This window comes from Lichenostomus cassidix, chromosome 6 (assembly GCF_008360975.1).
Source record: "Lichenostomus cassidix isolate B80296 chromosome 6, HeHo_3.0, whole genome shotgun sequence".
Lineage (NCBI taxonomy): Eukaryota > Metazoa > Chordata > Aves > Passeriformes > Meliphagidae > Lichenostomus > Lichenostomus cassidix.
The window spans coordinates 19,230,111-19,255,420 of record NC_139487.1 but is presented as its reverse complement, the minus strand read 5'-3'; the positions used below and the strand labels follow the sequence as shown (position 1 = coordinate 19,255,420).

At 44.4% G+C, this 25,310-nt stretch overlaps 1 protein-coding gene across 1 annotated transcript in view; it reads right to left on the bottom strand.

Annotated features, from left to right (window-relative positions):
- Positions 1 to 25,310, bottom strand: part of TLL2 (tolloid like 2) — an 84,783-nt gene that overhangs the window by 44,657 nt on the left and 14,816 nt on the right. The window contains exon 2 of the mRNA XM_085065453.1: positions 9,344 to 9,454. Within this exon, the coding sequence (XP_084921579.1) occupies positions 9,344 to 9,454 (111 nt within the window). The remainder of the gene's footprint in view (positions 1 to 9,343; positions 9,455 to 25,310) is intronic.

The window sequence follows — 25,310 nt, the reverse complement described above, 5'->3', positions numbered from 1 at the left end:
GAACTACAACAGCAAACACAGTACAGCGTTCCAGCCTAAAACTAATTTGCTTTCTTTCCCCACTTGACAGCTGAATAAATACTTTGTCCTCACCATTTGAAAAGGGGAGCCACAGCAAAGGGGTTTTGTCCACTGCAGCTACAAGCATCAGCCTTCTCTCCAAATTAGGCCTGAACAAGCAGCTCAAAGTGAACACATTTGTTCCACAAATCTAACCCCTTTCTGTTCAGAATCAACCACGAGCAGTTTACAACTTCTAATTTATTTGTTGTTTGCTATTGTCCATCAAGCCATTTTGGCAACTGATTGTTTCTTGGACCTTCCAGCCGTTTTTCTGACCAATGTAAGCTACTTTTATTTTGTGGGCACAGCAACATTTCTGCTTGAAAGTAGAGCCTGAGGGTCAAGGCATCCCAGCCAGTCTTTCAAAGCGACCATCCTGCAATGACTGCTCTCAGAGCTTATTAGACCCTACTCTTTCACTGACCATTTCTGCCTCCAAATTCATTTGCCTAAAACACTCTCAGAAATGATGAGGCAGCTTATGTAATTGAGGCAAATACAATTTTTCATTTGAGCAAATATTCAAGGAAATTAGGCATTTGCCTAGCTCTGAAGCACAAATGCATGATTTAGTCAATTCCACAGTTATTGGCTAAGCACTGTCGAATTTTACAATTAGGGTAATGGATTTAACTTTCAATGTAATTTCCATATGGATAAACTGATCTCCTCGAGCACATTTGCCCATGTGTTCCCTCCATCACAGTTAATTAATATAAAGCTATTTAATAACCTCCACTTAAACACAAAAGACCATTCAGACTCTTCTGGCATCAGTAAAAGGAACAGCCTCCAAGTATGATACACCAGCTGTAGACAAGAGCAAAAGAAAATTTAATTAAGAGCAATCAAGAGCACGGCAGTTGCAAACAGAAATCAGATGTTTTAAATGCTCCTACATGGTGATTACCCCAGCTCCTGAAAGGGTTAATAATGCCAACCAGCACCAACTTCCAGATGCTTGAGATTTGCCCAAGAGACCTTTGATGATGGGGAAAGTAGTGGGGCTGGGAGCCAAAGCCTGGCAAAGTCAAGCAGGGAGCAGCAGGGATTCAGCATCATCTGTGCAGGAGCACTGCAGCAGCTATGCCCAAAGCTGCAGCTATGCCAAAGCTGATGGTGGCACCACTCTAAATAGGAAGAAACTATAGAAACAGGCTGTTTGGAAGCTGTTTCAACCATGGCATCAATGGATATATTTTCTGCAGATGTTTTTGGGTGCTTAAATAATGTTAATTGCTCATTAACAAACTCCATGATATTTAATTTCTGATGTGCAGCATTTGACAAGAGTGATACTGAGTTACTCGCCTTCCTGGATGATTTCTGAAAGAAGCATATGAATTGTGACTCAAAAGATAAGCACAACTAAAGTTTCCACTAAGAATGAGTAAGTGGCAGAGTTTGAAATAGCTGGGGATTTTTGTTACAATGGAGAAAGCTTTATTGCTTGGATGGATAAATTTGAGCAATATTACAGAGCTTATAAAACCACTAAAAGAACCCTGTGTAAGGCTGAACATTGACTGCATTGCAGAAATCAAGCCACTTATTTTGACAGGTGGAAGGCCACCATCCAGAAAACTTGATTTCAGGGAACAGTGCGTTTACAAAACAAACTGTGTGGTGCATGTGACCAGCTGCCATTGGGAACCTAGACAAGAGGAAAAAGAACATCTTACTGCACAGGAAAATGTGGAGCAAGTAACAGGGCTGTGTCATTCAGACTGTGCTCTGCCCATTCAGGTGTACTCAGCACCTACTGCTTGGGACTCTTTACCCTGCCCTGTAGAACCTTTATTACAAGCAAGGGTGGAAAAGGAGATAGATTTCATTTCTCTGCTTGTCACAAGTCTGGAACACCACAGCCAAGTGTGTGAAGGAATACTGCAAGCCCACTGGTCCCAACTGGTTTCAAAGCAATGTGCCATACTGGAAAGACCCTAGCTCAAAGAAAATCAGAGCCTGCATACCTGTTAGCAGGACAGGTGGAGTAAAGACTCTAGCACCTCTTGTTGCTACTCAGGCAGATCACAAGCAGCAACTCATTGCACAGGAAGGCACAGGACAGCCCCTGAGAACAGGCAGCTGTGGCCAACAATCCAACATCCCTGCTCTTGACAGCCATGCTATCCTGACTCAGAGTTTCACCTCCAGCCTCACAAGGGATCTGTCCTCTTGCGCATATACACGTTCCGTGCTTTGGCATCTTGACTTGATCACCTTCTCTCTTCTCCTACCATGAAGCACCAGACTGGCAGATTCTAGTCCTGTGACTGGAAAAAGTGTATCCCTAAGATTTGAAAAATTCCTCTCAATTTCCAGGAAAGACTTCAAGATGGCACTCAGAAATCCACAAAGAAAAGCATTTGGTGTGAAAATATTAAACCTAAAGATTTGCATTTTCTAGCAGAAGAGTCTTAGCTACAGGGGCAATTAGAAGGCTCATCAGCTAAGGACATGGAATTTCTAGACAGTTATCCTTGTGCTGGAGAAAATCAGGCAAGTCTGAGAAGGCTGCAATAGGACTGTAAGACTGGACTGGGAGAAAAAAAGTACAGTATCTGCTTTTCTGCAAAGAGAAGATCACTGGCTCATTGCACAGAAATGTGAACTTGGGGCAGGGGGTAACTCAGAAAACCAGTGTGAACAAGAGCACTCTTGGCTCTGGAGGACTTATTCAGTTCTTCCAAAGGGGAGCTCCTGTCTTGCCTCAGCAAACTACAGAACTATGGGAAATTCATTTCATGGTTGTCTGCTCTGGTAAAACCCCTGATTGAATCAACTCACACAGGTAAACATTTGGGCCAGTCATAGGAAAATCACTTGGCACAGCTAACCTAACCTCAGCACCAGGCCAGGCTCTAAGCACCTACCTTTCAACTCATGAGGTTCCTCTTCCTGCTAAGAATGTGCCTGGATTGCAAAGAGAGACCCCCAGAGTGCATGTCACGTGTGGTGGAAAACTGAAAGGAAGTATGCAGACAGCTGGACAGAGCCCTCAGACAGGTCTGTTGGAACAAGGATGTACATCTACTCACAAAGGAGGAAGCAACCTCCACTAAAGATTCCCCAGTGAAAGAGCAGACCCCCACAGAGAGTTCACAGATGCAGGTTATGTTACAGCACATACAGAGTTACTTGCATTCCTCCTAGCCAATTATGACCAATACAGCTCAGGTTAAGTTAGCACAACCCATAGACTTGCTCTAAGCTAAATTAATTAAAGCTTGGGCCCCAAGCAGTCCTAAATTCTGTGACTCTATGGTTCTGTGAAATCCAGCAATGCTGAAGTCCACTCCTTCTACCCTGAGCCAAGTGACATTACAGTAGAGCACCAAATATGAGTTACAAGGGGAAAACCAGCTGAGGTTGGCAAGCATGTGTCAAGTCAGCTGAATGTAACAGTCTTGCTTGCAAATCCATAAATCATATCTTCCCTGGAATCTCAGTCATGGTCTAAATCCCTGGATTTGGCAGTCTTCTAGAAGTGTATTTTGCACGAAGTTAAATTTCACTAGAAGCACGTGAGTAGCATCCAAGAGGACTCAGATGTAATGTGCTGCACTACTGCTGGCCACAGCCCTGCACTGAGGAGCCTCTCACAAAGTGAAACAGCAGAAGCCCTGCTTGTGACTACCACTAGCACCTTAACTATTCCAGTGGAGAAAGCTTGCTCTCCACCCTGAAGCTAAGCAGCACAACTCTTAGCCGGACAGCTGCACTCCAGCAACCTGTCCAGCAAGTAATCCCAGCTTACATGGGAATCAGTGCCTTTCCTCAAGAATGCAACCAGACACAGTGACCATGAGCACCTTAAAACAAGAAAAAGCAAAGCATCCTGTTGCAGATGGGCCCTTGTGCAGATGTGGCGAAGCAGCAGAGTAGCTGCCTGTATTTTCACAGCACACTAAAGAACAGCAAAGTTGCTGCCAATGAACCAGCTCCCTGCTCTTATTATGACAAGGTTTAATGTACGACTCCTGTCTGCTTCATTTGTCAGGGAATTACTTGTGTGAATTCGCTGTCAGAGCCTCCAGTAACTCACAGCAGCCTCTCTCTCCCCTGATTTCAGTGGAAAGCCTGAGTTCAAATATATCCCTCTCCCAGCTGCAACTGTTTTCTAAAGCATTACACTAGCTAGAAAAGGTGCTCTGTGAATCTTTTCTGCCAGTCGTTTGCGGCAGCGTGGAAGACTCATCAAGGCCTTCAAGCCATGGGCCAAAAAATCTCTCAGGAGGAGAGGTAAAGAAAACTTGTTTTGACTGTTCTTGAAAAGCATTCTTGGCAGCAGTGGGATGTGGAGTCAGCTTCTCAGCAGCAAGCCCAGCACAGCATGGCATCACTGAGGGCAGCCAGGATCCCTTGGCTTCTGATCTGCTGCTGCCAAATCCTGAAGAGCCAAATTTTCCCTTCTTACTCACAGAGGTGCCTTTCAGGACTAGAAACTGTCTCTATCATACAAAAATCAGGAAAAGAGGTAATGTATCAGAAAAGTCCTCATAATCCATAAAACACCCATAAAAGCTTAAATTAAGCCAGTTAGTATTAAGCAGGCACATACCTCTAAGAGGCATGGCAAGAAATAAGGTCTTCTTCCTCCTCTGTGGCTAATGCTTCAGCAGATAATCACCATGCACTAGTGGACTCACTTGGGTCCAAAAGTGAGGTGACACTGTGCAATTTCCCAGCCTGCCTGTGGATCCTCTTTTTTCCCACTGCAGCAGATGAATACTCAAAGCTTTCAGTCAAGTTTCTTCTAAACTAAAATTACACTGTAAGAGTAAATATTTTCACTAGACTTTAAAAGAAAAATCTATGAGAAACATCAAAACTGCAAGCTTTTTGAAAAATCTTTCATCGAAGTCATTAAGAGTTGGTGATGCATGGGCTTGCTGAGATAGCACTCACTGGCAGATCTCCAGGTACCAGATTAATTTCATTATGTTTTGAACCATTACTATCTCTCTACAGGTCCAAATCCTAAGGGTATCCATTTCAACACCACTGCATGAGAACACCTGATTTTCAAAGTAAACATAACATCTAAACTTGATCCCACAGAAAGAGAGACGGGGGGCAGCTAAGACCTGCTTTTTAACAATATGCCTCATTTTTTGTTCCTACCTCTAGCTGCAAAATATTTTTAAGGAAGAGGAGAAATTCCTTGTTTGGCAGATTTTATATGTTATTACAAATGGTGATAGCAGGATGAGCAGGTGATGTGGAGGGCCACAGCTTGGTCTGTAAAATCTCTTATAAAGCAACAAACAGAAAGATTACAAGCAAGTCTCTGAGTTTAGGACTTAGGTTCAAAGGAGAACAGCCAATGAGGGGGAGAAAAAAAATCCTGGTTTAGGAAATTAGAAAAGTCTTATCTCATCTCAAAGAAAGGCCAAATGTTCAACTCTAAACAAACTGTAAAAAAGTTAAACTGTTTACAGTTAAACTGTAAAAGCTCTTTTGCCAGATCACTGATGAGAATAAAACTAGGCTTCAGGTAAAACAGAGCTGAGGTTGAGAGACCTGCAGAAAGGAGGTCAGAAGTCATGTAATGACCATGATCTAAAACTGGGTTGGAGGACAGTATAGTTGGAAGGAGTAAACCTTCAGGGAAATCATGAAAGGGTCTTGACAAGAAATTAACTAGTTGGTAGCTCTGAGCCCTCTTAGAAGAGCACATCTCCTGGCATTCACTCACAGTTAATCTGCACAGCATGCAAATACCCTTTACTAATTCACACAGCTCAGAGCTTTAACCAAGTCAACAGAGATGAACATGCAGACATCTAACATGGATTAAATGGGCTTCATTTAGCTGTCGACCATCACTATGACTACCTTTTCCTCAATAGGGCCTGAAGAAAATTCCACTTGTATAAATGCACTGGAGAAGGATGTTTGCACACAAGATACTATTGCAAAACCTACTGCAGTTTTCAGATGCTTGACCTGTACTCTTCCTGATACATTTTTAGGAAGGAAGCTCCTTTGGAGCAGATGAGACTGCTCACATGAATACGGAGTATCCGGTCATACGCTGCACTCCAGAAGGTTTTAAGTACCTAACACAAGTGATGCAATTCCCTGTGTAATGTCAATTCCCAATGACCCCTCACACAAAAGAATCCACACATATAGGACAGAGACATCCAGACAAAGCCGAAGAGGACCATCATTGCTGGAGCACTGAAGTAAGGCACCATGGAGACAGCCACCCCTGAAATCCACATGAGCTGTCGCTGTTGAGCCGCTAGCAAGAGAAAAAGACCCGGATTCTCAGCGTGGCAAGAAAAAAGAGAGCTTTATTATTTTGATTCCAACTTATATAGACTTTTCAGAGGTCACCCAGATTGGTCAGTCAGAAACCTCCCCCTAGGCCTCATTGGCCAGGCCTGAACTGTCCAAATCTCAAGACACTGTTTTAATAACATCCAAACTTTATCTTTGTTTATAAAACACAGGAGAAAGTTGTCATGGGAAAGACCTGTGCTAGCCACAATGAGCAGTCTTTGAGGGGATTGCCAGAGAGCTCCGAGACAGTATCTCTCAGAGGGAAAGAAACATGATCCTGCTCTGTGACTTCACCGAGGAAATAATGCTATTTGGTCTATTGCTTTCAGGTACCAGGAATAAAACACTAACTCAAGTATTTGCTGAGAAAATGCTTGGAAACACTGAATCTCAAGGCATCCCACTCTCAAGCAGGATCATGAATTTTCAGGTTCTGAGAAATGACTATGGCATTTCTGCAAGCAGGAAATTAATGGAAAAAACAAGCCTGGAGCACACTCATGCTGTGAAATTAAGCTCAGGACAGAGATCTGTAGCAGAATCCAAACAGTTTTCAGATTCCCTGCACCTCTCCCTCAAGGACCCAGAGAAGTACCTAGCTATTTTCTAGACAACAACTGGAAGAGGGTGAAGAAGGAAAAAACTTGAAACATCTGACAGTCTCTGCCTTTCCCAGCCAAGGCAAAGCTTTCCCTAAAGCAGCACAATGTTATTGGATCCAGAGAACCCATCACCCCAAAGAACATGGGAACCTCATTCTTCCTGCAGAGCCTTACAGCTGCAGATGCTCCACACAAGCTATTAGGGTGTACACCTATAAACAGCCCACCAGTGTCTAATGGCACAATTTTCAGTTCTCCCAGCTGGACAGCATCTTCTGGGAACAAGGGATCAACACTGGGCAAGAAGAATTCCTGGCCTAATAACATGCTCAAAACTGCAGCTCCCAGATACGAAGAGCCTGTGTGTCTGTATATACGTATTAAGTACTTCCTCCACTATACAACTAATCCGATTAACAGCTTTAGGAAACTCTGAAATGTTATAATTCAAGGGGTTCCATTCATAAAAGGTCTTAGGCTGTTTCTGTACAGAGGTTGCATTCTTCCCACTGGAAATAAAGCAGGGAGTAGGATTTTCTCCCAGGGAAGAATGAAGCCCAATTCTCACTATGCTGAAGAGACCACCCTCTTACAATACACATGAGTGTCAAGCAAGCCCCACAGGAGAAGAATCAACCCTTCCTGCCCCTGCAGAGAGCCCCTGAGAGGGCAGGTGACCATAGAGATCCATCTGTGCGTGCTCTGCTGAAAGCATCACAGTCACAGGGGCTGCCCATTTGTCAGCTGCACTCCCAGGGGTACAAATGAAACCTGCCAGAGATGAGGACAAAGGCAAGCGAGTGAGGTGACAACTCCATTCACCAAAGACAAAGTGTTGTATGACGCCCCAGTAAAAAGTGCGAGGAAGAGACTGGTCCAACCACATGGCATGAGCCATGGTTGTAAGAGATCAGTCCCTACATTACACTATACAGATGTGAGTTATAAAATCCACGTCATTTTCCAGATGGCACAGGTCTGGCACTAGTACCAAGTAAAATAAATGTGCTAGACATGACAACTAAAAAAGTTACCACAGAAAACTGATACATTCAAACATCATCCCACTTTGCTTTCCCAGTAGTGTCCTCATCTAACTTCAGGAACCAACAAAGGGATGTAAAAGAGATTCATGCTGCCTGTCCCACTTAGTCCTCATTTTCTGATATATCTTCTGCTCTGAAGGCAACCTGCTCCTAATAACCTATCACCTAAGAATGTGTGACAGCGCAAAGCATGATATGAATGGGCTAAGTGACGTGACAATGCAGGACAATGGCATTTCCAGGGAGCTACCCATAATCTGAAGAATTGGACAGCCCTTCTCTATCCAGAATTTCAGCACCTGCATGAGTTTAATCAGTTATGTTGACAACTAAATATGCCTGTGTTGGATGCGTCATCTTTCACACTCATCCCAAACGGATGCTGGACCACTCCACCCCAGAACCAGACCTACACAGTGCTTAGATGCTCTGAAGCTGATGCTAGGCAGTTACAAGGAAAGAGAACCAGCCACCAATGCTGTCAAATAATATATGAGCTGAGTCAGGTGAATATACAATTTCAGGGATTTCTGCCTCTACCCAACCTCTCACCCTACTTGCTAATCTAGAGGCAGAACAGCAAAGAAAACAGAAAAGAAGTTTGTTCTGACCTGCTCTGTCTCCAGTCCCTCTGGTGTCTCTCAAAGCTCAGACTTCCAGCAATTTCTCTCTTACAGCATAAAGTGAAGTAAAGGGAACAACACTGTGGGGAGCGCTCTGAACCAGCTGCAGAGCATTTCAGAGACTGTTAGAGCTGGAGTCCAGTCAGAGCTCCTGAGTCAAGAAACACCTTTGGTCTGGCATGAGACTGAGCATACATTATAATTGTGCAGGGGGACAAAATGAGCACACACTTTATGGAAAATCAACACAATTGTTAACCTATTTCAATTATAATACCACTTCTAGAACAGTCTGTATGTAAGACAGCAGTGGGTTTTACTAGGTTGACAGCTGAAAAAAATGTGTTATTCCATTAAGATCATACAGTGAAAGAAAAAGGAGCACAATAAGAGTCAGAATTTCCACCAAAACTGAGTAGCAGAAATTCAAACACATTTTCTTCCAAATTGGCAAAAAGGTATTTCCTCATAGAAAGAGACCAATGATGTAAGTCTGAAAATCTCCCTTAGACAAGATAGGGTTTGGCTACATCAAATTGTGACTTGTTTTTTATTTAACAAAGTTCAGAGTTGGATCCCACCCTCAGTGCCATAACTAAGCTCTGCATGCACTGCCCTGGCTATGGGAACAGCATCACAAGGGAAATGGAAGTCCTCATCCCCTAAGGACAAAACCAGGTGAAAGAAGGCATCACCACCCCAGGACTGCCCTTACCTGATGTGTGTCTTGCGTTGCCATCTGAGTGCTTTGTTAAGTCAACAGTTCTGTCTATTTGAAACAACTTCAGATCATCTTCATCTAAAGCGATATCTCCCCAAAAGGCAGCTGGAGAGAAACAAAGTGCAATTAGTTTGGTTTTTATTTTGGAAGAAAAGTATAGTTCCTATCTGGCTTGTATCACACCTAAAAGGCAATGACTTCATGGACCAGAAAAAGGTCAAAGGCTGATACATTACTTCTAAAAGTACAGAGTGGACATTAGTGGAGGCCAAGCAACAGCACTTACACTAAGTCACAGCACAGATCCACCAAAATGAGACGATTAGCTGAGATTCCTTGTGCCACTCATTCATACAGGTGTGATGCTCAATCAGGTGGTGTTCACTCCTCATTAAAGCCTACAAGAGGTAACCACCACCATTGTCCTACTTCCTGTGAAGGAACTAGGTAAGTCACAGCTCAGATCCTTACTGAGATGCTGCACCTGCACCATCCCCAAGCTAAGAATGTGTGTAAGAGTGGATGACCACAGTGAAGCACTCAAGCTCAGCTGTGTGTATCTAAAGGCTGCAGGCTTCAGGACCTCATACACCCAGACATATTGCAATGGTCTCAATCCAACCTGAGAGCCAGCCTACAATGTCCACTTCACTAGAGAAACACCAGCTATTTGTCCCCTTGGGGATCAGTTCCCTAGATTTAAGTTTGCAGAGTTTTAAATTTTGTAAATATCTTTGCATTTTAGTCAGAAGTCAGTAGAATAAGGTAAACAAACTGATCACTTGACATTCACAGCTCAGAGAAACAGACCAGAAATCATTTGAGTGGAAAAAATTATACCCCTGGAGTATCCTGGCTGAGTTGATGCTGCACAGTGTATAGTTACCATTTTGGGAATTTGAACAAAATAAACACAGGCAATGAGGCAGTTGACCAAGCCTAGCAGATCTTTCAGAGATAACAAGCAGATTACAAACAGGGCACTTAAAACTCATACAAGAGCATAAGCTGATGAAAAATAAGAAAAAACAGAGCAAGTAATTAATGATACAGTTGAAGAGAACTTGGTCAGACAGACAAGGAACAATGCTAAGGCACTGTCTGCAACAGTGACCAGATTTGATGAAATTGATTTTTACTTCTCTTGTTAAGTCAACATTTATATTACTTGAGGGGAAGAAACATCCCATTGCTACACTAGGAACATCACTGAACAAAGCACGTCAGGCCTGAGAAACCAATGTGCTTTACCAGTCATCTCACCAAATGGAATATGGACCTTTGCCTGAATATCAGAACCCTGCAATCAGATCTGTAGCAATTGAATTAAGAAAGGTTAACTCAAAATTTTCTCTGACAAAGTTTTCTTCTTTGGTGCTGGTTCTGATGCAGCACTTGATTCCTCTGTTCTGCACCTCAGCACCTCAGTCAGTACAATAGCATTTGCCAATGTCTCTGGTCTGGAACATGGGCATGGCAAGAAGTCTTTGCTTGCTACTGCCTGCTACAAGCAGCAGAGCCCTGGCATGAGCAGAGGGTGACTCTACTGCTTCTCCCTTTCCCTTGGACAAACCTGTCCCCCTCTGTTTACCTGGCCACAGCAGCCTCAAGAGAGGTTGGCTCCAGCCTTTTGGCTGGGTCTCCTTAACAGTGCTACCAAAATCCAGTTCCAGAAGAGGACATAGTTAGTGCAGACAAACCCATACACAGATTAACATCAGTTATAACTAGGGTAGAACCTCTGTTTGCTGCACAAACACAGAACTCAGGCTGTCCCCAGCTCTTGGGCAATCCAAGCCATCACTCAGAACAGAGAAGAACCCAAAACACTGGCAGATCCCCACAAGGTAACTTGTCTACCGGCACAGACAAACATCCCAAACTGATTGGGATTAAAAGTGGAAATGGAAGAAAGCAGTGACATAGGTTCCCATGACTGCAATTTGAAGAGAAGACATTTTATACATCCACAGAAATTACTTGCCCAGAACAATGTGACAGTCAAGAGGCAGAGATGCAAATGGCAGCCCATGCCATCCAATTCCTTCCCCAGTCACATTTGGGAAGTCATTACTATATTGGCCACCTACCACCACCATTCCTACCCTCTTGTCAAGCCTACTGTCCCAACCAATTGCCACCACCCTGGATTCTCAGTCCACTCTCTTTTCCATTAGTACCACAGTGGTCTTTCTCAGGCTAAGGTAGCTCATGCCAAAGCACAGCTTTCAGGGCAAGCCTGCAGCATGGATTTACACCAACAGAATTGTTATGTTTTCCTTCCCAATGGAAGGCAGCAGTTTTCTCCCAGCTGTAGCAAAGGGAACTCTTTCTGTTACAAAGCCATACATCATCCTGAAAGATAGCCCACTACAAAAGCTGAATTTCCCTAGCATTTATTTCCAGCTCTCTGTAGTCCCAGCATGCTTCAGGGGAACCATGATTTATCACAGTCCCCAACCAGCTGAACAACTTTCCTTGCTGGAAGTCCCGGCTGAGAACGCTACACTGCAACTTCTCCTGTGCTGTCAAAGGCCCCTCCCTAAAGACATGCAAGCCTGAAAGCCGGCCTCCAGCCCGAGGGAGCCGTCCCACAGGAAGGCCCAAATACTTTAAAATAAAGGGTCACAAGTTCAGAGACTGCTGGCTAATGAAGCATCTCAAATCATCCCTTCTGATTTCTTTTACTAAGTTCTCCTTTTTACTAAGTTCTCCTTTTTAATTTAATATGGGAGGATTTCCAAAAAAAAAAACAAAAACGAAAGAACCGAACAAAAAATTTAAATCCCCAAACAGCATGCTAACAAGCTTGGAAACCAGAGTTTCTCTTGGCAGAGTGCTGTAGTGTACACCCAGGTGCAAACTCTTAACACACAGTGCAACAGCATGCCAGCTTTTCTTTGAGAAAATGCATTAATCGCTCTGGATAGTAAGAACAGAGCAGCTCTTATTGAGGTTGATGGAGCCAATATGTGGGACTTTGCTTCTACACTGGGCTAGTAACCTGCACCAACCACCAAATGCTGAACCTAACCACCCCCCAGTATATGCAATCAGACAGCATTTGTCTGCTAGGCAAAGCGGAAGGATGACTGTGTTCAACAAACAAATTCAGCACCAAAATGAGAAAAGCAGCCTGGCAAGCTGTCTGCATTCTCAGCACATTTCTCCCACAGGAAAACAGTCCACATGCTGATGTCTGAATTGTGTACTGAGCACAGAGGTGCCATGACACCAGGAAAGTGTGGCTGGTGGCACTGGGATGGAGAACACCTCCTTCTGGGCAGGGGACATGCACAACAGTTTTTCCAGGTGCTTCCCCCACAACCAGGGCCCAAAATCATCAATGTCTTTACAGTCCTCATTTTCCACAGTAACATTTTTGGGAGCCCCCCTCAATGTGACAGCACAAAGCATCTTCCTTCTAAGAACTTCACCACTCTTCCCTGCAAATCACATCCAACCTGCTTTTTTCCCCCTAAGACCACCCTTCTCCTATTCCCCACTTGCATTTTCTCCTTTCCCTGATTCTGAGTAGCACAGTCTTATTTCTGGGGAGAAAAATAAATTTGCTATCTCTCATGAGAACTCAATACAGAAGTGTTCACAACCATTTAAAACTTTCATTTTCCATGAAAATCTTGAACTTTCTGGGCTTTTTCTCTCCTTCAAAGACAAGTACGAAAAAGAATAAATCATCAAAAGAAGCTTATGGTATTCAGACAGAAAACTAAATATTATTGTTCCTAAAAATACATCTCAAACTAAAATGTACTACTGCAATTTGTTAAAATCAGACTGATCTCTAACATTTCAAGACAAATTCCTGGGGATGGGTATTCTTCACCTTCACCACACTCAGCTCCAAGCTTCTACTAGTACAGGAGCCACTTGAGCTGGCAGAAGAATATAACTCCATACTTGAGAAACATCACCCAGTGTCTGTGTTTGAACTGATCTTCAGCCACCAAGTTGGAGCAAACCTTTCATCCATTTGCCTGCCACAAACTGTTGCCAGGAAGCCCCTATTCCAGCATCAATATAGGACATAGGTTTACCCTGAGGACAGGGATCAGCAAAGCAGACACCCTCTGCATACTGTGGAAGACCACTGCAATTTTCCCTCTAGCACTGATAAGAACCAGCTGAGACATATACGGATGGAAAGAGAGGCTTTGGATACATGCATACCCTGCCTGCCAGGAAAGCTCCCTCCATCCCACTCTACCTCAAACACAGACTCTTTCACCATCTGAAGCTTTTATTAAACAATGGCAGATTTTAAGTGCTGAGTGGGATCTGAACCTAGACTGAGGACTGTCTTCCAATTTGAGCCAAAGGGGTGTCTTTCTCTGGGGTCACACTAAGATGTGTGTGCCATCGGCTCAAGAATCTTGTCTGAATTCACAGCTGAATTCACACTGACAGATTTCCTTTCAGTCCTTCTAGCAGAGTTCTAACACAGTTTTGCAGCTCTTTTTGAGCTGCATACAGCAATGGGCAGGTTAAACAAAGAGCAATGTGAACCCTAACAGCTGCCTCAGATTTGTTTCATCAATACTCACAGTCGAAATTCAGTTTTCACCAGTGTTCACAACCCCTGTGTGTAGGTAATAGCTGGGTTCCCAAGCAGAAGTACTTCATGACTTGTGCCAGTACATAATATACAAGGAAGAAGTGCTTGCACAATTAACCTTGACATCTCCAGTTCCATGAGCATCACAGGCAGCAAACTGACCCAGCCTGCCTGACACACACTCAGCTGTGTCACCCAAGTGATAAGCCACACTCTCTCTTTGTGCCTCACAGTGCAAACCCAGGATGTGCTCTGAACCCACCCACGAGATCAATCACATGTGCATTTCTAAGACACAATCTCTGCCCCCACCCAGATCTCTGCTCTTCATCATCTACATTATGGAAATGTCCTAGAGCACCAATTAGTTCCTTTTGTTCTAGACTTCACTGTATCATATCCAAACAGTACAAGAGAAAAACAATGTCCCTCCCACCTGAGCGACAGGAGCACCTGGTAAGGTCTGCTGGGCATCTGTGGACACAGTAACACATCCCACCTCCTGGCAAACAGCAATACAACTCCTCACGCACTGGGAAAAACACACCAAGTTATTTTTGAGCGTGTGCTGAATGCTTCCCAGCCTGACAGGTCTGAGTGGTGGGAGATTTAACATTCAGGGCTGGCCACGCTCTCATTACAGCTAACACTTTGCAGTCTAACAATAAGAAAATAAATCAGCAGATCAAAGTGAGTTCCCAGCACCTCCATATTCTTTCCTCGCAGGAAGACAGGTCTGTTGCTGAACCTCCTGCTGGCACAGGAACCCACAGAACAATATTCTGAAGTATGCTAAGATTTATACCTTAAACAAAAACTCAATACATTCCTCAAGGCAAAGTAACAACTGTGTCAGAAGGGAAAGCAAAGCCTCAAAATAAGGCAGAAACCAGTTTAAGATGAGAGAGAAAAAAATCACAGACCAACAATTTGGAAATAGGGCCAGATCGTGAGCATCAAACACTTGACAAAGGAAGATGGGAAGCAAGCAGTTAGTAAAAGAAAAGCATCAAAACGGCTACATTCAGCCTTTATGTTTTCATCCAGATCTGTTTGTCTCTCCTCAGTAGGAATGATCAGAAGTTTCCCACTGGCCAGCTTTGGGGATAAGCTGCCATGGAGGCTCTAGTGGTAACCAGCTCCACTCAGCAAGGGTGTTTGGAGTCACAGCTGGTGTCTGGCATAAGTGGGGTTTCCTGGCAATAGGGACTTGGTGATTCAGTCTTCAGTGGGAAGTTCCCCTGTCCAGGGAGCACATTTTGTGCTCAGAAATTGCTCTCAGTTTGTGTAGGAACGTCAAGGAACATGGTCTGCCTCTAAATGGCAACAAGTATTTCAAAAACATCAAAATCTCCTGGGAATCAGAGTCCAAATCCCTATTCAGACTTCTGCAGAAACCTAAACTGCCCAAATTATCATGTGTAGTGCTCCCAAAGCACCCTCTCTTTGGAAGTGATCTGCAGGAGACCCAATTAGGCCAGAACTTTTTATTCATATTCAATGGATTTCCTGTCCAGGAAGGTGACAATACAGGAACAAATAAATACCTTGGGCTTGAGTTTGTTCAAAACTGCAAACACACAAGTGAACCTATACAGCTTTGCTCTCCCTGGCCTGAATACATGTTATTTTAACCAGGAATTGAGCAACAGAGCTCGCCAAAATCAGGTTAGGAAAAAGGTATTTTCATTTTAAAAGTCACAACTCTCCTGCTGCTGGTTACTTCCTCACTCTAAGTCTTCATCTTTTCCACTTCGACATGGCAGTCACACCAATCCAACATTTTATAAACCCTCTCCTGGTAAAACGAGCATTGCAGGAGGGCATATGTGAACACACAGAGCTGGAAATCCATGCCAGAGGCGGCTGGAAAGCCATGCCACAAGCAGCAATGCAGCTCCCTCTACGGGCCCTGAAATGGTTAAACACCTGCACCTTCATCAGAGAGCGCTGCAGGGGGATGGATGTCTGTTGCCCACTACTTCAGAGCACCTTAGAGGTTTAAGGAAGTTGCTGCCCTGTAATGTGGGGTGCAAAACCCAAGCAACTGGCTTAACCCCCTCTCCTGTTCCCATCGGAAGTAAATTGAGTGTGTAAGCTTCATAATACTCTGGTTTTTGCTCTAGGTGGCAATGCAAGTTCCATGGCAATGCTGACACCAGATAGGGATCTGGCTGTGCATCTCTGAATGTTTCCCCCTGAAAGCTGAACAGTCTGCAGAGTGCCTCTTGGACACATTTTTTATGTAGGCAGGAAACAGACTTGAGGGAGAAGCTATTATGGGCTCACAAACACATGTAATTTGATCCCCACCCCCTAACACAGACAGACAAACATCCTCAATGCTACCCCAAAAGCAGTTAAATTCACTTGGAGACCTCACTCCCTTGCAAGTGAATGCAAGCTCAGCAATTCACTTGGGTTTCCTGACCAGGCAACCCTGGCCCCCTCCTGCTGTCTGAAGGACACAGGTACCTTTCCTGGATTCTGTCCATTACACCGTGGCCATGGTGTTCCAACAGCTTTTGTCACCCCCTGCTCTAAAGTTGTTCTGGTTAAATAAAGTCAGAAGAGACAAGAGACCTAAAAAAGTTATCACCATCCCCTGCTGACACCTGCACCTCACAGTGCATACAGCTCTCAACCTTACTTACAAAACCATAACCAGATAAAAGGACTTTGTGGTCTGATCCTAAATGATACGACCCATAAATACCATAGTGGCACTATTTGACAGAGGAAGCCCTTTTCCCAAGTGCCTATGAAGTGACCCTTGTTAGCTCAACCTGCAAGGCAGCAATGCTGACTTGGAAATCCAGTATTGCTTCAGCTGCCCTTTAAGAGCAGGAGATGGCAAGTTTCTGGGTAATGAAATCCAAGAATGCTTTTGTCAATTAATTATGGAGAAAGCTGAACTACATAAGCCCCATCTCACCCCCTCCATCATTTTTGCTGCTCAATATAACTTTAATTAATCTTTCCTTTGGCAATTTGAAGGAAGGGTGAGCACACTGCAAACACCCACTGAGTATTAAATTGATTTTCTGTTTTATAGTCCTCTTTCCCTCCCTATTGGCCAAGCTGTGATTTGTGCCCCTTCCCTTGGAGGCATTTTTTCCACGCTAATATAATCCAAAGCCCCAAGCAACAATCACATCCAGAAAAGTAACACTTTGCACACTCCATTGCTTCAGCCCAGCCTCTGCCAACAGAGAAGATTCTCTCTTTACCCCTTTTCTCCCCCCACCATGAAAATTCAAAGCAAGCACCTCATTTCCATACCTTCATCCTTTTTGCCTAAAAACCTGACAATGTTTTTGTCCTAAGTAACTAACAGATCAGCTCCCTGTAGTTTCCTGCCTGCCATTTGTAGCAGTGTATCTCAATTACCAAAGCACTATTCTGCTGGCAAACATGACCTCCTAGGTGAGGTACCAAGCTGGTTTGGTACTGCAGGTATCTGGACCTAAAACCAGAAGTGAGGAGCAAAAGCTCAGTTGAGGTACCCAACAACTTCACCTACTCTCAGCAAGAGACCTCACCGCACCTTGGGTTTGTGGGGCTGAAAATAGGATCTTTAGCAGCAAGCATACCCCAGGGCAAGGAAAACCAAGCACAGCCCAGCTGTGCAGTAATGGAAGGGGCTCTCTTAAAAGGACCTCCTCCTTTGCCTTGTGGGGGACCCCAGGCCCTGACTTTCACCAGTCAACCATTTAAGGCTAAGAGTGGAAAGGGATCACCTTAGTGCAGCATCACCTCAAGGACAAACACAGAGACTGGCTGCCAGCAGATTCTGTCTCAGGAATTCAGGCTCTTGTTCATCGCTAGTGGTTTTGTTACCATGAGTTAGGAGACCTTGAGCTAAAATATTGCATGCCCCTCAGCAGCTCTCCCACAAGACTTTCTGAACCTTACGGCCAGCAGCTCCAGTCTTCTGGGAGGAGACCATCCAGGTCAGACCTTTTCCTCAGATAATTTCCATACCATGGGACTTGCCCTGGATTTATTCCTCAAAATTAAGCTGAGAAACATAACCTTAGAGAAGACAGAAGAAAATTTAATACTAAAACTCTTCTAATTTCATTTGGAATGGTTCAATGGCTAAGCACTGTCCCCTCACTGAGGACACTTCATCTCAAATTGCATCGTTGGGGGAGGGATGTTTTTCCTTCAGGTGGCCAGACACACACAGGTGTCAAAACTTCACTGTTCTCACCCCAAGCACTGCAACAGGAGGATGGGTGACCCCAAACAGGTGGGAAGTTAACTGCCACCCACCCACCCCCAAAAGAAATTGGCTCATTGCAAAAACGAACAGGAGCAGAGCCATGAACTGAGCTGCATCCTCAAAAAAGGAAGGTAGCAAAGCAGGCCTGCTTGGAACAAACTCTAAGGCAGGCTGACAATTTAAAACCACATGGTCCTGAATGAAAGGAAGCAGTTCATGATAGATCACATCTATTCAAGGGCCAGACAAGGAAAGCAAACATAGGCTCATTTTACTCATTGTTCTTTATCCACCAACACCAGGAGAGGAATGTTGCAGCACTGTTGGAAGTGAAAAAAGAAACGGACAGCAGGCAGGAAAGAAATGGGAGCTATTTATGGAGGATAGCTAGTTTGAGCTGTTTACAGATTTCCCCTCTGAAAGCTCAGGGATGGGAGGGTGGGCAGGGAGGTGGTTTCAGCCATTAAAAATACAACGTGAGAATCCATTAATTTTCCATAGAAACAATGTCGTCACAGAAGCGAGACAAATCTGATCAGTCATGCAAATGTGCTGATGTTAAATTCTCAGGCCTGGGTGGGGAATTTGGGTTGCCAAAAACACCACAATGAAGAGATCAGAATGAGATTAGAAGCCAGAGTGGTTGCAGCACTGGCAGCATGGTGGGGGCATGGGATGTGAGCAAAGGTACCCGCAGATTACAGCAAGGTTCATGCCTTAAGCCCAGCATAGGTGTCCCAGCAGAAAAGACAAAAAAAGCCATCCTTGCTGAGATCTCAGGAACTAGGCAAATGCCATATTCCTGCTCTGTAAATCAGTAAGGACCACAGCTCACTCCAGGGAATGAAGGGCTCAGCAACCCACAGGACTGGAGCCCTCACAAGCTGCAAAGTCACAGCATCAATGAAAAGTAGGAGGTGGTAGCAGAGGAAACAGGTGAGCATAACAAGAAAAGCACTAGGCAATTCCAGTTTTGGAGAGAACTGTCCCAAGGTGGCATTAGCACTGTCCCAGGCACGCGCCGAGCTGTGATGTAGTCCTAAACATAGCATTTATGTTGTGTTAATAAGGAGCAAATTAAAAAAAAAAAAAAGAAAATACTTATATTTCCCCTCTGAAAAAATAAACAAACAAAAAAATCCCAAACCAATAACCAAACACAAAGCAAAAAGAAACCAGAAGACTTTATCTCCTTTCTTCACTGTTCTCTATAAAAAACAAACTTTACAAACATTCCCTGGAGGGAGATACTACACATGAAAAATTACAGTGGCACCCTGAGCAGGAGTGGAAATTGCTCACCCTAGCAAGGAACATAGCCCTTCCTTGCTATCCAGTCACCATCCTGGACTGGCCTCACCACAAATATTTAGGGGTTAAAAATAACCTTGCAAAATGAAGTGCTCAACCCCCTGTAATACACAAAACATCAGTAGAGTTACACCTGAGACAAGAATGCTTCCAGGATTGTCTCACCACCGGCAAAAACAGTCCAAAGAAGCAAACAAAACAAACAAATGAGAGGTCAAAACACATCACAAGATATGTTCCACCCAGGTTCATCCATCAGTCAAAGTATCAGTATTTGCCATCACAAACAGCTGTTTGGTTCATCTGCTCATTTTGAAAATGCACTGGTTTTACATTTGAAGCCTTTGATGCTACAGCCATGGACTGTTCATGCTCATCAGGTGGTCACCAAAACCTGCCCTCTAGCATTATGTAATCCAAAGAGGTGGCTTTCCTAGAAGGTGTCAATCCTGCAGGATACAGTGGTGCCACAGATGGATGTACTGTGCTGGTAGCCCAGAGCACAGGCTGCCAAAAAGACAGCTGGTTCAGAGAGACACTTGGTTCTAGACACCCCCTACCAAATACCACATGTCCCTCTGGTCATTCCCTGTCTGTTTTAAACCCTTACAAGAAACCTGAAAAAAAACCAGTGATTGCCTCATCATTTATATAGAGTAAACAGGATCTCTTGCTTCCCCTTCTGTGGCTCATAAGGCTCACCAGCAGCATGTTCAAATACCTCTCTGGATTTGCACCTGTAGACATATGGCAGAGGACGGAGCCAGCCTGCTCCAGCAGGCACTCTTCCAGTCTGCTTTGCAATGGTGAGCATTACAAATCTGGCAGCAGCATACCCCTCTATAAATACTGCACTGTGCAGTCATCCCCGTGCAGCACACAAAATCACAGTGCTGCCCTCACAGGACAGGTTTGCATCCTGCCCTGGCCTTCCTTCTGATGGTTCTTTGTGACATTCCAAAATGTTCACTGCTTCTTCACCCTTTTCTGAATATCACTGCCATAAATGCTCTATTCTTGTATCTCAGCGTTACTGCTCCACATCAACTAAACTCAGTCACCCAAGCATATATAGCAACAATCACTGATTTCTCAGTGACTCCCACCTTGGTCTATCCCATCACAGTTGGCACATATAAAGTCAAAGTTCTCAATATGCAAGGACATTTTTACTGTCACAGCCATAAACACCACAGTGAGCATGTAGGACTGTGTAGCAACACAGTCCTCCCAGTGTACAGAGCTCCACAAGGCTTCAGATTTCTGAGGCTGTCTAACTCCAGTTACAGAAGCATCCGTTTTAGGTGCAATTTCTCCCCATACAAAATTGCTCTCAAGATTTATACCTAAAAATCACAGCAACCACAGTTTTCTGTCTTCTTCAACAAGATCTCATTATGCTCTAAGATTGCTCAGAAAGGTGTAGAACTGTGCTCTGATCAGACCTCAGAGCTTTTAGGTTGTTAGATCAGCATACAACTGAAAGACACTAGCAAGCAAGTCATGCACCTCATCTTCTTTTGACACAACTGATCCTGCACTAGCAGTGAGCAGCCAGGAAAGCAGTGAAAGGTTAAGTGTCATTATGTCCATTCATATTATTTATGCAGTAGGTGCCCATGAGAAGTTGGTCTTTATTGGTACATTCTTTAACATGCTAGTTCTGTTTCACTTCAAGGACTTAACTACATCTGGGTGAGGACATGTTCTCACTTCCCAAGCAAGCCAGCTGCACCCTTCACTCGCTCAAACATCAGCGATTAAAGCCTGCTCAAGAACATGCATCTGTTTCACGCATGGCTCATACGGCTAATTTAAACAGTTTCCATATGTTGCCAAAGAGCTGTGACCAAACGCCACTTGCAAATAAATGAGGAGATTGTCTGGCTTCTACAGAGAAAAGTTTCATCTTGGAGCAACAGCTCCTTTTTTCCCAGGTCTGCCTGGGCTTCTCCAGCCTCTTCTATAGTCAGATGCTGCTGATCAGTCCAAACACTGCCTCCTCCTGGGATCATGCCACTGCAGCAACACACTTTACAGATCACAGTGGGCAGACGGTGGAAAAGACTTGTGATGAACACCTCCACATGGCGAGATCAGACTCATAGAAAGGTCTGGGTTGGAAAGAACCTTTAAAGGACTAGTTCTAACCACCTGCAACGAACAGGGACACTTTCAATTAGATCTGGTTGCTCAGAGGCACATCCAACCTGACCTCGAATGCTTTCAGGGATGGGGCATCTGTCACCTCTCTGGGCAACCTGTTCCACTGTTTCATCACCCTCTGTCAGTGTAACCACCTCCTGCTTCTTGTTCCAGAAAAAGTTACTTGCTCATATGACAGCTGTGCTTTTTGCTCAGTCCTTATCCAGACATTTCCAGACATCAGGCACCAGGCTGTAACTGCTGGAATTGCTCAAAGCATAAATGAAGCTCTGTGGCTCCACATAAGATATAACTTCATGTTTACACATTTTGCTGTGCAACCAGAAGTTAACATTTCACTTCTAATGTACTCACAGTGGCTTTCTTCTCTGTCCCAGCCTGGCAAGAGGTCACTTGCCATATTACAGCTAGACCACACCCAAACTAATGGTCTGTAAATGTGTACATGGGGGGACTGTCAGTAAGGCCTTCAGTCAGGGTTACTGCTCTCCAAGAGGTAGATCCAGTCAGGGAAGCAGACAATAACTATCTCTATTTGGAAATGGAGGGGAGGCAACTAGAAGGATTTTAAAATTCAAAGGAAAAGTACACAGATGCCACTATTTTCTCTATCAATGGAAAATACAATGGCACATTGTATTTGCACCCCAGGGAAGTGCAGTGCAGAGCCTGAACCTACTGGAACTGGCCTTACACAGTAAAATCTACATTGTCTGTTCAGACAGAGTTTGCTGGAGCAGACACCAAATAGGTGCCTCAAAGAGCCATCCAAAGATCTGTTTCTCGGTCTGTCCTGAAGAAGTTAAGTAATTATTTTATGGTCACAGAACCCAGGATAGAGCTGGACGTCTCAGGTCTCCACTCCAGTGCTCCACCGTCAGACCGACCATCCATAGCTGGCCAGCACCAAGGTGCTGAAGCTCACCTCTCTTTCTTGAGGATGAAGCATGTCTACTCCTTGCCACTCCACCAGTAGGCATATCACAGAAAGGGCAGTTGGACCAAGTGGAATATGAGAGCATCCAGCTCCATGTTGCCTTTCACAGGAGGCTGTCTCCCATTGCCCAAGGCAAGGAGATCCACATTCCCCAAAGCTATCCTACTCCCACATCTAGCAGCATCTCTTACCTCTTTGGGGAAGGTGTTGGGAACCAAAAACACAGTTAACAGAAAATATCCCTCCAAATCTGATATTGGGTGAAGCATGTGAAAAATTACGCATGCAATTGATTCACATGGTTTCTGTCATTCAGAAATTCCTATGCATAAAGGGGAGACGTGGGATTTGCACATAACCGACTCAGACAGCTGCGGATTTCCATAGGCACTAAATGTCTGCAGGCAGAAGCCACTCCTCGTGTAATCCCATTAAACAGCTGGAATGAATGAAAATGCTGTGCAATTCAGCATACTAACAGCAGCCACCTCTGCTTCCTCCACCATTAGTGCAGGGTTCTCTCCAGTTCAGCCTCTTCCCATGGGTCCAAATTGCAGCAGTTATTTCATGCCCTAAACTCTGCAGGAAACCTGGAGCACATGTGAGGCTACAGTAATGGAAGACTGGCATCACAAAGTGCTAGGAACATACCTAGGCTCCCCATCACATTCTTCTTTGCTTTTTGGGGTATCACTGCAGAACATACAAGTCTTCTCATGAACAGAAATCAGTACACTAGAGACTGGGAATAGTAATAAAATCAACACACTGCCACCTCAAAAGGCAAGGTGGTGGGATTCATATGAAATATACTTGCTAGTAGATTGCAGGTCCAGACTGGAACCAGATCCTCCAGAGTCAGGAGGATCCTGGGTGGAAGCTGTTTGCCATTTAAAGGCCCTTCATGGTATTTAGCACTGTATCATACCTCAGCAGATGTGAAGAGCCAGCACAAAAATACAGTGTTCAGCAGTTTGGAGGAGGCATCATTAATCCTTCACCTCCCAGAGAAGGCCAGAGAGACCACTCTGAGCTCTGCTCCCTCAGGCATCCAGCAGAAGATGACATTCAACAAGGCTTATGCTTCATGCATATGTAAGTATCAGCTACTTTCCACACCTCCATTAACTGTTAACTCATCCTTAGTGCTTTCCAGTCACATTTGATTGTCAATACATGAAATCTCCTACAACTTCATGGAAACTGGAGGGTCTCTCAGTGAAGGTTAACTCCAGCCACAACTGTCCAGATAAGAGAGCAGGATGAGACCAAGCACATGCACAACAGAAATACCATCTCACCGTAGATGATATGCAGCTTGCAGAACTCCCAGAGGCAGCTGGGTTTATCTCTTTAACTCCCTTCTTCCTTTCCAATCACTTGTTCTTATGGCCCTTCCTATGCTACCACAAGCATTCAGAGGACTGGAAAGTAAAAACCCATTTGGTTTGAGTAAAAGCCAGATTAGTCCCTCTTTGTGCTCAGTTCCCGCAGCTCACTGATACTGGGAGAAGGAGGATGGGCAGGAAGACTGTCTTCCTCAGCAGTAGCCTAGCTTTAAATCAGAATAAAGTGGCCATGACTGCACCATCAGTGGACATGGCTGGCTCAGAGAGCACTTGGTGGATCTTTAAGCAGTGGGTGGGCTTCCACCTCAGTATGCCCATCCCTCCCTTTCCAGCTTTGTCCTGAACACAAAGCATCAGTCAGAGATACACATCCCAGGCCTTCACAAACATTTATAAGATTACATTATAAATATTCAACTATACAAACATATAAATATAAATCATAAATGTTTCTGGTGGCAATCCCCCTCTGAAACACCTCAGCTGCACCCTCTGCAGTAGCCTAGTCTGTGTCAAAGCTCTGTTCCCCACTTTGTGACAGCAAGTACTTGGCACTTTTGCAAGTGATCCATATGCTCCCATGCCAAACACCCAGTAAAGCACAAAGCTAGCAAGGATCTTTTTTCATCCTTGCTCTGTGTGTACCTCCCTGGCTCTACAAAAGAAGAGAAGGGATCTCTGTCCTCATCAGTCCCCTCCGCCCCACCACTGGATCTATTCCTGAAGCACTGTCATGGAATCGCATAATTAGTGACTATCACAACACAGAAGCAGGGTAGGGTTGAAGGTATAAAAGCAAACTTCAATTTTGACATTTCTCAGCTTTAATAAAATATCATTACAAGTTCTTTCCCTGACAAGCTGTTTGTGCCCGCTGGATAGCAAAGAGTCTTGTGTCAGGAGTGTGCCTTTCTTTGAAGTGGGAGATTGCAGCTTGACAAAAGCAGGGAGCAAAGGCGAGAGGGACCAGAGCTGCTTTGAGGCAGTTGCCAGGATTTAGCAGTGCCAGTATGGTCTCCATGTTAGCCTTGCTCTGAGACAAGAAAGTCCTTTTTTGGCTCAGACTTTAAAAACACCTCCCAACCACAGGCACACTAGTTAGGGAAAACTCCAGCGTGAAGAACTGCAAACTAGAATCTAGTTCTTTTCCCACAGCTTTAAGCCAGGCCTTACCATGAGCAACCCTGAGCATCAGCAGCAGGCAGGATCACCAGCCCTGCTAGAAACAATGATCCTGAAAATCAGCCATGACTCATGTGAAACCTCATCTGCTCCACTAGTCCTAAACAGAGGGCGAGCAGCCATTGGGAAATTTTGGAGAAGAAAACCCAAGGAACTTCACAAATCTGAAACAATAAATAAAACCCAAAATATTCCCCTGAAGAGGGAAACCA